The sequence below is a fragment of the Sciurus carolinensis genome, chromosome 3 (genome assembly GCF_902686445.1).
Source record: "Sciurus carolinensis chromosome 3, mSciCar1.2, whole genome shotgun sequence".
Taxonomy (NCBI): domain Eukaryota; kingdom Metazoa; phylum Chordata; class Mammalia; order Rodentia; family Sciuridae; genus Sciurus; species Sciurus carolinensis.
Genome location: NC_062215.1, coordinates 54,361,445 through 54,374,889, shown reverse-complemented (window position 1 = coordinate 54,374,889; position 13,445 = coordinate 54,361,445). Strand labels below are relative to the sequence as shown.

Below are 13,445 nucleotides of genomic sequence, written 5' to 3'. Positions count from 1 at the left end.
AGTTAGAGCAGGCATGCCCTTTCTTTCCTCCAATTGCCTAGACAAGAGCTGCTTTCCTGTGAAGTCTTGGGTGAGTCCCTTCCCCTGAAGTGTTCCCATCCCAGTCCATCAAAGCAGCTCTGGATGGGCATCTTCCCAAAGGACACTGAGGGACCCCATTACCAGCAGTAGGGCCTGTTCCTGGAGCAGCTGTTGCTGAAGGATCTCGAGCTGTCGCTGCTCCTCCTCTAGCCTGTGACGAATATATTCCTGGGGGGCGGGGGTGGGGTGGGGGCACAGGGCAGGGAAAGAAGGAGAGGCAGCAGAGGAGGGGCAGCAGCAGCGGCGAAGGGAGCGATCAGCAGGGTGAGGATGAGGAGGAGCAGCGGAAAATGAGCCCCGGGGTAGGGGTTGGGGGTGATGCAGTACAGATGGGAAGAAGAGGGCACAGGGAATGAGGAGGAAGCAGGTGGGGACCATGAGGAAAGGTGCAGGAGAGGAGTCAGGGATGGTTAGAGAGATGGGGAATGAAGGCACAGAGACAGGAGGAGGGCAGGGAGCCAGGGTTGGGGGTTGAAGGGTGGGAGAAAACAGAGAGAAAGAGTGAAGCTAGAAAAGATAGGAGGAATCTAGGGGTAGGGGAGCCAAGGGGGAAGGGCACAAGGGAGCAGGGGAGGCAGGCAGCAGGAGCAGGGGGAGGGTGGACAGGGAGGACGGGGTGAACAGGGTGGAGAGGGAGGCGGGTGTGTACGTGTGCGCTGGAGGCCCGTACCTGCTCACGTTCTGCCTGCCGCCGTTCCTCCTCCCTCCGCAGGGCCTGCATGTCCTCCAGTCTCCGCTGTTGTTCCTTCTCCTGCAGCTTCCTCTGCTCTCGCTCCCGCCGCTGTTGCTGTGAACCAAGGAGGAAGTGGTCTATGGACCATGCCAGATGCTACGATGACAGCACAGTCCTGGAAAGGGGAGCCTTCCATGAACAGCAAGAGCAGGTCTTCTTGCTTGCTAGGGATGGTGGAAAGGACAGCTTTAACATGTTTCTGCAAACATACCTGCCCCTGTGTCAGAGCTGCAAGGGTTTGGCTTGCGGGGGAAATGGGACCATGGGACCAGAGGCTGAGAGTTGACTGCTGTCCTTGGAGTAGTCTGAACTGGATGACACCTTCCTCTATCCATTACTCTACCAAACAACTAACAAAACCAAGGTTCATCAGCAAAAAACCTCAGCGCCCCCAACTCCTGGTTTCAAATCAACCTTTGCCCAGAGTCCAAATACAGTGGGTACTAGTGACAGGCGTTGGCCACTAGAGGGCACCAGGTAGCCATACACAGAAAAACAACCTTTGGATTTAAGAAACTGCCTTGACAACTCCATAGCCCCAGGTTGCCTGTGATTTTCAGAATATTCCTGACAAATAAGTCTGGGTTCCTCAAAACAACAACAAAAAGTCAAGCTCAGCCCCGGGGTCCTTACACTTGGAGGAACTTGTGCTTGTTCTGCAATGGGTTGCTGGCAGCCTTCTCCAGAAGATACCTTGTTACCCCAGATTCTGTTACAAGCTACCAAGTATTACACGTAATAAAAAACTGAGGAAGATTCTAGCAGGCTTTCTTATAGAAAATAACAGAGATAGGAGCCTGCTTGGGAGAGTAATAGGTGGTGTGAATACTATATAAGTTCCTTACCTCCTCTTTTTTTAGCCCAGCTACAAACTTTGAAATTAGGTAATTAATTCAACAAAAAAATACATTCATTTAAGGCACTTAAAAAACAATCTGTACTCTCTGACCCCTGTAAAATAAATAATTTAAATATGTATGTACATGCAAATATATTTTAATTGGTTAAAAAGATAGAAAACTACTTTTTTAAAAATAAGATTCTGGCTGGGTGTGGTGGTACACACCTATAATCCCAGTGACTCGGGAGGCTGAAACAGGAGGATTGTGAGTTCAAAGCCAGCCTCAGCAAAAGCAAGGCACTAAGCAACTCAGTGAGACCCTGTCTCTAAATAAAATAACAATAACATCAAAAAAAATAGGGCTGGGGATGTAGCTTAGTGGTTGAGTGCCCCTGAGCTCAATCCCTGGTACCAACAACAACAACAAAAAGATTCTAGTGGCACAGGCCTGTAATCCCAGAGGCTCAGAAGGCTGAGGCAGGAGCATCATGACTTTAAAGCCAGTTGCGGCAACTTAGTGACACCCTGTATCTAATTAAATATAGAAAAGGGCTGAGTATGTGGCTTAGTGGTAAAGCACCCCTGGGTTCAATCCCTGGTACAAAAAAAAGATTCTCCATTAATTAAAATGAATTTCCCCCACTCGTCTCTAATTAACCCAAACTGAAAAGAGTACTTTATAAAACATCAAAGCCAAAATAACCCAAGAGTAAAAGGAGACTTTGAGGGGTCTTTTTCACGTTCAGAGCAGATCAGCAGCACATCTGACAGTAATATGCACTCAAGCACTTATATGTACAGATCCCTGGCTATCTGAGACTGTCAGTTCATGGAACCAGATAAACGCACAGTAGAGGTTTATAGCAGAAACTAAGAGAGGAGTAGTCTTGTCCTAGGGAATGGCAATGGCCTTTCAGAAGTCATCTCTTCTCTAAAGGACGCTGACAGTACAACTACCACACAGGGCTGAACTGGTGGGGACCTAGGCCTGGAAACTGAGCCTCTAATAACAGAAGATAGAGCTTCTGTAGAAACATCTGGGGGCTGGGGGTGTGGCTTAGTGGTGGAGCCCGTGCCTAGCATGTGTGCGGGAATGGGTTCGATCCTTAGCACCACATAAAAATAATTAAAAGAAGAAAGAAAAGTCTGAGAGAAGAGGGTTGGGGTTGGGACGACTCAGCTCGATCCTTGTTCTTCCTGCTGCCTTAATGGAACCATGGATAGGACCAGGGCAGAGGTCAGCCCCACCTCTTCAACCCGCCGCCGCTCCTCCTTCTGCTCCTCTATGCGACGCTGCCGCTGGTGTAGCAAGTGTTTGATGTGTGCCTCGGGGTCTCGCTGCTGCTGCTGCTGCAGCTGCTGCTGCAGCTGCTGCTGTTGCTTTAAAGCCTCAGAGTTGCTCTTATTCTCCTGCTGGAGTCGGAGGAATTCCCTGCGTAGTGTGGACTCCCCAGGCACATTCATGATGGAGCTGGGTCAGTGTCACAGAGGAACGCTGGGTCAGAACCTGCTTGTTCCCCCTCATCCTTGGGGTGCTTGTCTGGGTGATTTAACTACCATAGAGTCTGCCTCTGGCCACTCCCAGGGGGCCAAGAGATTTGTCTTCAATATTCCAGCCTGCACCCTTTTCATCCCTGAATCACGCCCCTCCTCACCTCTTGCTCATTCATTCATTTTCTCTCTCTCTGGCACTCAGGGAATCAGTTTATATAGGCCTCTACCTTTCTGTGCCACACCACCAGACTGAGAGTCCCCAAAGCCAAGGATCACTATTGTCCCCTCAGACAATACAGGATGGCCCCAATTCTTACCTCTACCTGCCAAACCCACCTTGGTTCTCCTTCCTCTCCATGACTGTCATCTTCTTCTTCACTGCCACTATACTCATATTCAGTCTCCTCTGCAGGGGAGGAGATCACTGCTGTTTCTTCATCGAGTGGCCCAGACCCCACCCTGGACTAGGGAAACCTTAGATAGTGATAACCAGTAAGGTCTGTCTGGATGACCAGCACCCAGAGCAGTGGGAGGCAGGGTCTCAGGTTTGGGCCAGGACAGAGAAGGGGGCTAGGTCCCACAGGAGGTGGGATGGGGCAGATGTGCACATGCACGAACACATGCAGGCACTCAGTGTGAGGTTTGCTAGGATGTGAAAGGGCAATCCTCATTTGGGAGGTTGACTCAGATCAAGTGGTTAAAAACCCATCTGGGGCTGGAAGTTTAGAAAGGAGATCTTAGAGAAGGAGAGCTAAGGCCTGGGAGGCAAGTATGAAGCAGAGCCTGGGTCTGCTTAGGTATCTCCTAAGACCCACCACTTCCCACCTGTCCACTGACCTTTCTCACCCCGCTTCTTCCGGGACCGGTCAATGTGGTCCTTGAGCTGGATGCGGACCTGCCGCTCCGTGGGCTGGTCGCGGATGAAGGGAAACTTCAGTAGCTGTTCTGTTGGTGGGCGGCTCAGATAAGTCTTGATGAGACATGTGTCAATGAAGTCAATGAACTTCTTAGACCTGGAAACAGTGGTGGCTCACACTGGGAGGGCCTCCTTTGGAAGGGGAGGGTTGCAGGAGGAAGAGGGTGGACCATTCACCCAAAAGCCACCCTGACTTTCCTCCTGGCAGCTCCACATTCCAATCTGTCACCACCCACACCTCTTCCATGGGGCAGATCAAGTCTGAACACACAAGGGTATTAGAGTGGGGGTCACCCTGCACAGAGACCTTCCTTTCCAGACCCCAAACCCTCAGAGACTTACCATTTCTTGGACTTGAGCCTGGGTGGAGGGTTTCGAGGGATGAGAAAGAGGGCTCGCATTGGATGCATGTCACACAGAGCTGGGACAAAGAAGAGACACCATCAATCCCTTCTCTACACCGAGGGCCCAAAGGACCTCTCCTTGACATGACCTCCCAGGACTATCTCCTCCCTATAGCCACTCTCTGGTCCCCCACCCTTCCCTTCCCATCCTACCCAGGACAGACTCAGCACTTACGGGGGGCTCCCTCTGCCATCTCGATGGCTGTAATTCCTAGAGACCAAATGTCACTCTAAGGAGGGAAGAGAGGAAGGGACAGGTGAATATTCCTGACAATTCTCCCCAGTAACCTCTCTCTGCCTGTCATCTCCAGCCCATTTAGAATCCCTTCCTGGTCCACTCCCCTTCCTGAGGCCCCTGTTCTCCAAATTATCTTGTCTTCCCATCTATAATTTCCTTGCTATAAAACATTCCTTACTATTAACTCCACCACATTTTCACTTTGTTCCCCTCTATTCATGTACCCGGACTTTTAACCTACCCATCATGCCCATCTACTCCCTGCCCTTTGAGGGCCCCATGCTCCCACTTTCCACTTCATACCCTGTAATCATAGGTGGCATCAGGGTTCTCATCACAGGCGATAACCTCAGGGGCCATCCAGTACGGGGTACCAATGAAAGTGTTCCGCCTGCCCACAGTGCGGTCCAGCTGAGCACTCACCCCAAAATCCACTGTGAGATGGGGGAAGGGAATGTCAGCACAGGGAGTCCCCATCTGCTCCCTTGAGTCAGGTCCTGTGTACACAGCATCTGAGGCAGCTGAAGCCCTGGTCCCATCTCTGAGAGTGGTCAGAAACCCTTAGCACTCTCCCCATCAATATCCTGGAGAACTTGATGAGCCTCCCTATATCTTGAGGATCAAGGGACAGTATTCCAGGCAGCAGGGGTCTCCCTCTAACAGTTGCATAGCACTGGGAGCCCTTAGCAGGTGAGAAGCTTCTCAACGGCTTTTCAGTGGAAGGCAGGAGGGAAGCATCCCAGGGCAGGATATGGGAGAGGAGGAAGCAGGCCTCCTCAGCATACAGGCATTGAACCTGAGTCACCAGAGGGAAAAGGGGCCCCCCATTCTCTGTCCAGTGGGAGGGCCTCACAGTGGACCAGTGTACCTAGCTTGACCTCCGCATTCTCTGTCAGCAGCACATTTTGCCCTTTGATGTCTCGATGGATCACCTTGTGGGCATGGAGATGGGCCAGACCCTGGGACAGCAGAGTGGAGAACATCAGCCATGGTGTTGGAGGGTGTGAGAAAGAACAAGGAGGTGAGCTAAAGGTGTAGACCTTCCCCACCCAGACCTCAGATACAAACTGAGCTGCCCTGGGAGGAGCTCCCTGGTGGCTCCCTCCCTGTGAGGCCCCAGCAGCTGCAGGGTTACAAGTGGAAAAGTGGCAGAGCTTGGAGTTTGTCTCCTCCAACACCCTGAGAGCTCCCAAGGTTGGGACCCTGTCTCCGCCCCCATGCTCCTTAGAGTGGGCAGTTCTCTTTCCCTGGTGTGGGGATGGTATATGCCCACGGAGAAGCTCTGGTTAGGGTGGCATAGGGGGAGAATGTGGGGGGAGGGGGCCTTGAGCTCACCCTGAGAATCTCCCTGCAGATGTAGGCAATACAGTCCTCCTTCAGGGCATTCCCTTTTGTGTTCTTTACCAGGTCGGTCACTGAACCAGCACCACAGAACTCCATCACCAGCTATGTCCCAGGAAGGCACCGGAAGGGAAAGTATTCATCAAGCAAGGTCTCTGCCCCCTGCCAGACCTCTGGAGGAGGACCAGAGACCTTGGGCCAGAACTGATCTAGGTCAGACAGCAGGAACTGCCTGACACCTAAAAGGCATAGAACATCCTGAGATCAAGAGAGAAAGAACAAGGAACATAGCTAGGAAAGAACTAGCAGGTACATTTTCCTTGAGGAAGGGCCCAATGCTTTCATCAGATTCTCAGTGAGATCCCCAAATCCAAAATGGTTATGAACTAGTGCTCTGCCTGCTGGTTACAGTGGTGGACAACTGTGATCTCAGCAACTTGGGAGGCTGAAGCAGGAGGAATGTAAATTTGAGGTCAGCCTCAGCAATTTAGTGAGGCCCTGTCTCAAAATAAAAAATTAAGCTGGTACAGTGGTGCACATCTATAATCCTAGCAGCTTGGGAGGATGAGACAGGAGGTTTATAGGTTCAAAGCCAGCCTCGGCAACTTAGTAAGGCCCTAAGCAACTTAGCAAGGCCGTGTTTCAAAATAAAAAATATTTTATTTGGTGATGTAGGTCAGTGGTTAAGAGCCCTTGGGTTTAATCCAAAAAAAAAAAAAAAAAAAAAAATATATATATATATATATATATATATATATATATATAAATAAGTAATAAATAAGTTCTGTTATAGAGCACCCCTGGGTTCAATCCCCAGTACTGCAAAGAAAAAAAAGGATGGGACATGTATATTTGCTATTCAATTGAAATAATTTGCATGTGTCCTGAGTCTGGGCCTGTATCTGGGGCAGGGGAACACAGTGGTAGGAGACAGTGCCCAATAAGTCCAGAAGAGGGCGCCCAGCCACTAGCACCTAGCTGCTAGTCCTCAATGATCTGCCACCACACATACATCTGGCAGGTTAACCTGTTACTCACCTTTGTGTGTATGAATGTGTGTCTTCAGAAAGTCTAAGAGCCTTTAAGGCCAGGACCATGGCTCATGCTCATCTGTACAGGATATACAGAAGGTGCTTACTAAGTACTTGCTGGAAGGGGAGGCCTGGCATGAGCTCCAAAACTCCCAAAAGCCATTGCGATGCTGCCTGCTGCTCTCCCCTCAGGGCCGGGTGCAGCACCACAAAGGGTAAGGCTGGGAGAATCCGCTGGCACCAGTGCTCAGGCTAGGGAGGGGAATGACTCTTAAGAATGTTCTGGGCCAAGAGGATTCTGGGTGGGCTCTGGTAAAATAATTATCCAAAAAGGCTGTGCACTGCTGGGAGGGGTCTGAGTCCTGTCGTTTCTAATAGACACTGATTTTGAGGGTCCCTCTGGAGCTATGCTTAAAGGCAGGAAAACTGAATGATTAACTGCCCCTTATCTCTTCTAGCCCTTACCAATATTCTACTGCTCGTCAGACTGCTCAGGGCAAAAATGGGGGCAGACACCAGGCTGCAGTGTGTGTGCAGGGCTGGATGTCCATGTGAGTCATGAGGTCCCTCTGGATCCAGAGACAGAAGAGGCTGTGTACACTGAAGGGTGGGCTGGCAGGCAGAGGCTCTGGACACTGACCCTGATTTCCACACAAGTAGCCTGAGGGGAGGCAGGGAAGTGTGGGAGGGGCAGGCAGCAGGCATTTCTCACCCAGAGCTGGTCATCATTCCCAGGCGGGCTCTTCTTGATAAAGGCTCCATAGTAGGTGGCAATGTTGCGATGGTGAGAATACTTCTTCAACATGTTGATTTCCTGTTTGATCTCTTCCTCCTCATCCTAGGAGAACATGAGGAAGCGAGCCTGGGTGACCCCTATATCCCTCCATCGATGTCCAGCCTACCCTCTGCCCTGTTCTGCTCCCTACCTCTGTGACATCCATGACCTTGATGGCAGCCAGCTGCCCAGTCTTGACATGCCGACCCTGTAGGACAGAGAGGAGAGTGTGGAGGGATCTGGATCTATACTCAGAGAACAGACCAACAGGGAAGGCTTGATTCTGGGAGAGGTCCTGTCTTTTAGCTTTTCTAGTCTTAGAAGAATGTGCCCCTCACTGTGATCAGATGCCTTAGTATACCTGTTGGTCATAGATAAGCTGGGTGTGGTGGCACATGCCTGTAATCCCAGCAACTCGGGAGGCTGAGACAGGAGAAGCAAGTTCAAGACCAGCCTCAGCAACTTAATGAGACTGTCAGCAACTTAGGGAGATACTGCCTCAGAAATAAATAAATAAATAAATAAATAAGAACTAAGATGTGGCTCAGTGGTAAAGTACCCTGGGTTCAATGCCCAGAACCAAAAATAAACAAACATAAAAAACATGTTGGTCATAGACAGCAGAGGGAGAGAGAGTTCCTGAGCCACTGTGGCCAACAGAGTTTCTTAGACTAGACTTCCAAACTACAAAGATGAAACTCGACAAAGATAAAACCTGTCCTATAAAAAACTCGAGAGTGACAGTCACTTCTATCCTGTTCCAGCTCTACTGATTCGGTGTTTCCACAGATGATAACTAGAGCAGGAGTGAAAGACCCTTCTCCATTCTAGTGGAGGTAGCTGGGGGAGGGGCTGCCTCTCTCATCTCTATGTGAGACAGAGTGCCTGGTGCTTTCCTGGCACGCCCACTCTAGACAGGAGGCCTCTACCAGCAGCAAACCCATCCCGAGGCTTTTTATTGCTGCCAACAGGGAAAGAATAGACACAGCTTAGGATCTTAAGGAACTTGGGGAAACAGGGACACAGGGACCCAATGATAGGAGCCAATGCTCTGTCACCAGTCTTAATGGGCGGAAACTTCCCCTTTTTGACTGTGCCAGCCATCCTATCCTCCCCCACCATCCTTCTGAAATTCCTAGGAGGAGCCATCAAAGGCTTAGACAGGAAAGTCCAAGGCTTCCTGGGGAGGGCAAGGAAAGGCAGCCACTGTGCAGACAGACCTGGGTACTACCAGCCCATGGATATTTTTGTCCTCCACAGCCATTCAAGACCCCAATCCCAGAGAAGCAGAAGCACACAGAGCTACTATTTCCATGGCAACAATGAGGCAAGAGACAGGGCAGGGTGCCTATTTCCCAAGGCTTACAAGGGAAGGAAGGCAAAAGAAAGTCAAGTGGTCCCAGTGACCTGATAAACAAAGAGGGGAATTGTGAAAATATCAAGTGCTGTGTTTGGAGACAAAGAAGCAGGCTGTGTATTCTAGGGGAGCTGCTAGCACTTTCAGCATCTCCACTCCCTTTCCCCAAGTCTAAGTGTGAATAGTGGTCAGGCCACATGAGAAGGCTGGGTTAAAAAGTACCATCAGTGGCTGAGAAAATGCCACTCCTGTGCAGGAGAGAAGCAGACTCATAAGGAGAAGGTCTGAGCTCTGGTTCCGGCTGTATTACAGGCAGCTGTAAATCAAGAAGCCACTTCCCCTCTGCAGAAGGTTATCTATAAGGGCCACCAACCCCAAGTCCTGAGTCTCTTTGTGGTCTTGGGAGGAGTCAAACCCACACCTTTGGCCTGAGTTCTGAATTCCCAGATGACTTCTGACACCCAAATATGTTCCCCACTGCCTTCCTTGCTCCTCCCACTTCCTGTCCCATAGCCACCCAGCTGCAGACTTGTTCCTGCCACGCCCAAGACCAGTTCTACACTGAGAGGAGAACTCAAACGCCCTGCTTCTTGCTGCTGTTCTCTTTGCTCTCCTCTTTCTTGGGTCCTTTCTTTTCCCCCGGTCTCTGAAAATCACCTGTAGCTCCCCTCAAATCTCTGGAACTGGAACCTGCTTCATCCATTTGAGAGGGCCTCACACTTTTGCACGATTAGAATCTCACCTTATACACCTGTCCATAGGTTCCATTGCCGACCACCTCCACCAGCTCAAAGATTCCAGCAGGGTCCTGCAGAATGGGGACAGGAGGGACATAAAAAAACAGTGTCAACACTTCAGGAAAGGACTCTGACACTAGTGGAGAGAAGAGGGATGTTCTATCAGATGATGAATAGTATATGAGAATGTCACCGGGGGGCTTTCTGGGCAACTCTGATAGTCAGCTTGTCCTGCTCCCGGATGGTTCAGAGTTCAGGTTCTACAGGAAAAGTCAGAAGGAGCAGGCAGGGCATGGAAGTCAGAGCCCAGATGGCTTTTCAAGACACTGATCAGCTTGTGTCTGAATCCCTCACCTGTGAATGAGGATGCCGAAGAACCCACCTCTGGAGCTAGTGAAAACTTTAAGTGATGTAATGCCCATAAAATGCTAAGATGGAGTCTGGCAGAGAGTGTGTGCTCAATAAAAATTAATTACCATCATTATTATTTTATTTTAAAGGCAGGGATGAAGAAAGCTATCAGGGTGCAGGAAGGACCAGCAGGAATTCATTCTCCTCTGGTCCTTTTCTCCCCTTCCCAGTCCTCCTGAGACTGCAGGTTTCAAGGCCAGGGTTAGAGGCACTTCAGGGCAGGTGAAAGAACCTCCAGGGAGGGAAAGAACAGATGATAGTTAGAAAGGGTCTCTGGCGGGCAAACGATCAGGAAGAACTCCCTGTTCCTCCTCTTCTGAGCCAAGCAGTGCCAGGAGGAGAGGGCCCAGGGCTGAACAAAGCCTCTAAGAGGCTCCTGGGTCTGCTGGGCCATAGTGGGCAGCCTGGCCTCAGAGGCACAGCTGCCACGGCTGGGCGGAGGCCACCCACACACTCCAGGCCAGACATTTTTTTGAGACAGAGAAGCTAGCAGGTGAAGCTACAAGCTGGAGAGAGGCCCCAGCACTGTCCATTCTCCTGTGGCTCCTGTGGAAAGGGCAGGTCCCTCTCCACCACTGAAGGGATGGTGAGGGGAGGCAGAGAGTAAGGATGGCACCTAGGAATAACTCTCCAGGGAACACTCGGGCCTCTGTGCTGATCACACATAATCTAAGGCTCTCTTCTCCCTCATTTTGAAAACTAACAAGATTTCTGAAAAAATAAAAACAACAAAATAAACTCCATAAGCAAGGCGAAAACACGCTTTATCCACTGACGTGAGCAGACAGAACAGGATTCAGGCATGGTGGAGACCAGAAGAAGGCTCAAGGTTTTTTGAGAATGTCCTCACTGAACTCAGTGCATTTTCTGAGAGGAACTGGAAGGCAGGAATGGCTCCCTGGCTCCTTGAACCTGCCCTATCGCAGTACATGGCACAGTGCATTGACTGCATTCACATGTCTGTAATTCCTGGAGAAAAGGCCATGTCTCATCTCTCACACTAAGGCTGTCCAGCACCCAGCCCAGGCCTGGCACTCGGTAGCCTAAGAGAACTGCCAAGACTGCCCCAGGGGGCACTGGACACAGAAGTTGGAGACCTCCTACAGGCTCTGATGGGGACTGGGCTGACCAGGCCAAGAACCTCAGGGTGTATTTCAAATATTTTGCTTCAGTTGAAGTTACTAAAAACTATTTTAATAGTTTGTCTAGATTCATAGGAAAGAGGCATCACTGGGGTGGAGGGCAAATAAGAGTTTTGTCTGTACCTGAGAACTGCAAGAAACGTGGAAGAAGTTCTCATGTCTATCAACAACTCCAGACTTAGAGGTCTGAGGAGAACACACTTCCCTTCAGATCTCTCCAAGAGCCAGCACAGTGGCACACACCTGTAGTCCCAGCAGGTCTGGAGGCTAAGACTGGAGGATTGGAACTTCAAAGCCAGCCTCAGCAACTTAATGAGGCCCTAGTTAACTTAGCAAGACCTTGTCTCAAAATAAAGATTTTTTTAAAAAGGGCTGGAGATGTAACACAGTGGTTAAGCACCCCTGGGTTTAATCCCTGGTACAAAAATGAAATAAAAATTATCTATCTATCTATCTATCTATCTATCTATCTATCTATCTATCTTCCCAAGACAAGAGTCCATCCCTTCTGAGACCTCATAGCTCTCATGTTTGGGAAGTCCTTCCCTGAATCTAATTTTAGTTTTTTCTGCATTGGGGGGAGACAGAAAAAAGAACTCAGGGTTGTGATTTTCTTAATGCTCCTGATCTAAGAGGAAAATGACAATGGGCCTACTAAAAGTACAGTGATACATTACCATCTCTGAAAATCACAACAAATACATTTTAATTTTGTGATCCTAATTCCCAATCTGTCTCCTTTCTATATGTTTGGGAGGCACTAAGGGATGAAGTAATCTGAGGTCAGACAAGCTGGGTTCAGACATTGATTTTCAATGGGTTTCAAGTCCAATTTTGGAACATGCTTGCTGGAAAGGGTGATTTGGAGAATTCACTGAGATAGTGTGCACGCTGTGGTGGGTCATAGCACCCTGGACCCTTCACAAAAGATGCTCCATAGAGGCCCCACCCACTCTGCTTGGGGACAGCAGCACATTTTCCCCAACAAAATCCATCCCCCAGCATTGTAGCTCTGCAGTTCCCTCTCCCTTCTCAGCACCACTGTCCTCTCTCCCTTCAAGTATCCCTGGTTCACTCTCAATTCTTGCACCTGCCATGTCAGCCCTATCCCTTCTGTACTCCCCCATGCACCTCCTGTCTCTCCACAGCTCTTTTTGCTGCCACTGCCCATTTTTATCCTGCAAGCACAGTGCTCTCCTCATTTCACTCCTCTGTCCCAGAACTGGCACAGCTCCCTACTGCTGAAAGAAAGTCCAAACAACTCTGCCTGATATTCACAACTGCCCCGTCATTAACCAAACAGGGAATATTTTGAGTATGTGTCTACATTTGCCCTGTACTGGGCTAGGCCCTAATCAGGGAAAATTGATAAGGAAACCTTATCTTATTTCATTCATCACTTAAAATTCATTAGGTACTAATTATGCAGCAACTCCTGAATTAGGCACCACAGGAGCTCAACCATGTGTAAGAAGCATATCGCCTTATCATTTTTAGAGACAGGCCAAGAATCCAAAATAGACATGTGGCAATATATGATTATATGTCACAGAACTAATGAAGAAACTGTTTGGTATGGTGGAAAGAGCATGGCAGAGTGGCTTTCTAGTAAGAACTTGGGCATTAGCCCTTTGTCTCTCAGTAAGCACTCAATTGTCTAGGGACTCATTTTCCTCCCACAAACTGAGGTAGTTGGACTGGGTAAAAAGTCTGTTTTATGGTTTCAGGGGAGAGAATTAAATTCTAGTTGGGAATGTCTGGCCATCTCACTGGAGGAGATGATGTTTGAGGGCTTCGGAGTCTGGTAAGTTTTCAACTGGTGATAGGAAATAAAGAACAGAGAAGGCCATGCCCCAGTGAGGGAGAGCCGAGACTGGGTATGGATGTTGAATTTGAGATGCTAGGGGAGACGTGGGAGTACATGTCTACAGGGTATTTAAAAAC

General features: G+C 49.5%; 1 protein-coding gene across 15 annotated transcripts in view; it reads right to left on the bottom strand.

The window, feature by feature from the left end:
• The window catches only part of Mink1 (misshapen like kinase 1), a 48,470-nt gene that overhangs the window by 7,331 nt on the left and 27,694 nt on the right, over positions 1-13,445 (bottom strand). For 8 of the 15 annotated variants that reach the window (XM_047543433.1, XM_047543436.1, XM_047543441.1 and 5 more), the window contains exons 2-14: positions 9,954-10,019; positions 8,006-8,062; positions 7,792-7,917; positions 6,043-6,153; positions 5,576-5,666; positions 5,011-5,141; positions 4,645-4,699; positions 4,408-4,486; positions 3,987-4,162; positions 3,486-3,555; positions 2,904-3,126; positions 752-868; positions 163-249 (exon numbers count right to left, since the gene is read on the bottom strand). In XM_047543433.1, coding sequence (XP_047399389.1) covers positions 163-249; positions 752-868; positions 2,904-3,126; positions 3,486-3,555; positions 3,987-4,162; positions 4,408-4,486; positions 4,645-4,699; positions 5,011-5,141; positions 5,576-5,666; positions 6,043-6,153; positions 7,792-7,917; positions 8,006-8,062; positions 9,954-10,019 — 1,389 coding nt within the window. The remainder of the gene's footprint in view (positions 1-162; positions 250-751; positions 869-2,903; positions 3,127-3,485; positions 3,556-3,986; positions 4,163-4,407; positions 4,487-4,644; positions 4,700-5,010; positions 5,142-5,575; positions 5,667-6,042; positions 6,154-7,791; positions 7,918-8,005; positions 8,063-9,953; positions 10,020-13,445) is intronic. The other 7 variants (XM_047543439.1, XM_047543442.1, XM_047543443.1 and 4 more) reach the window with 1 other exon arrangement.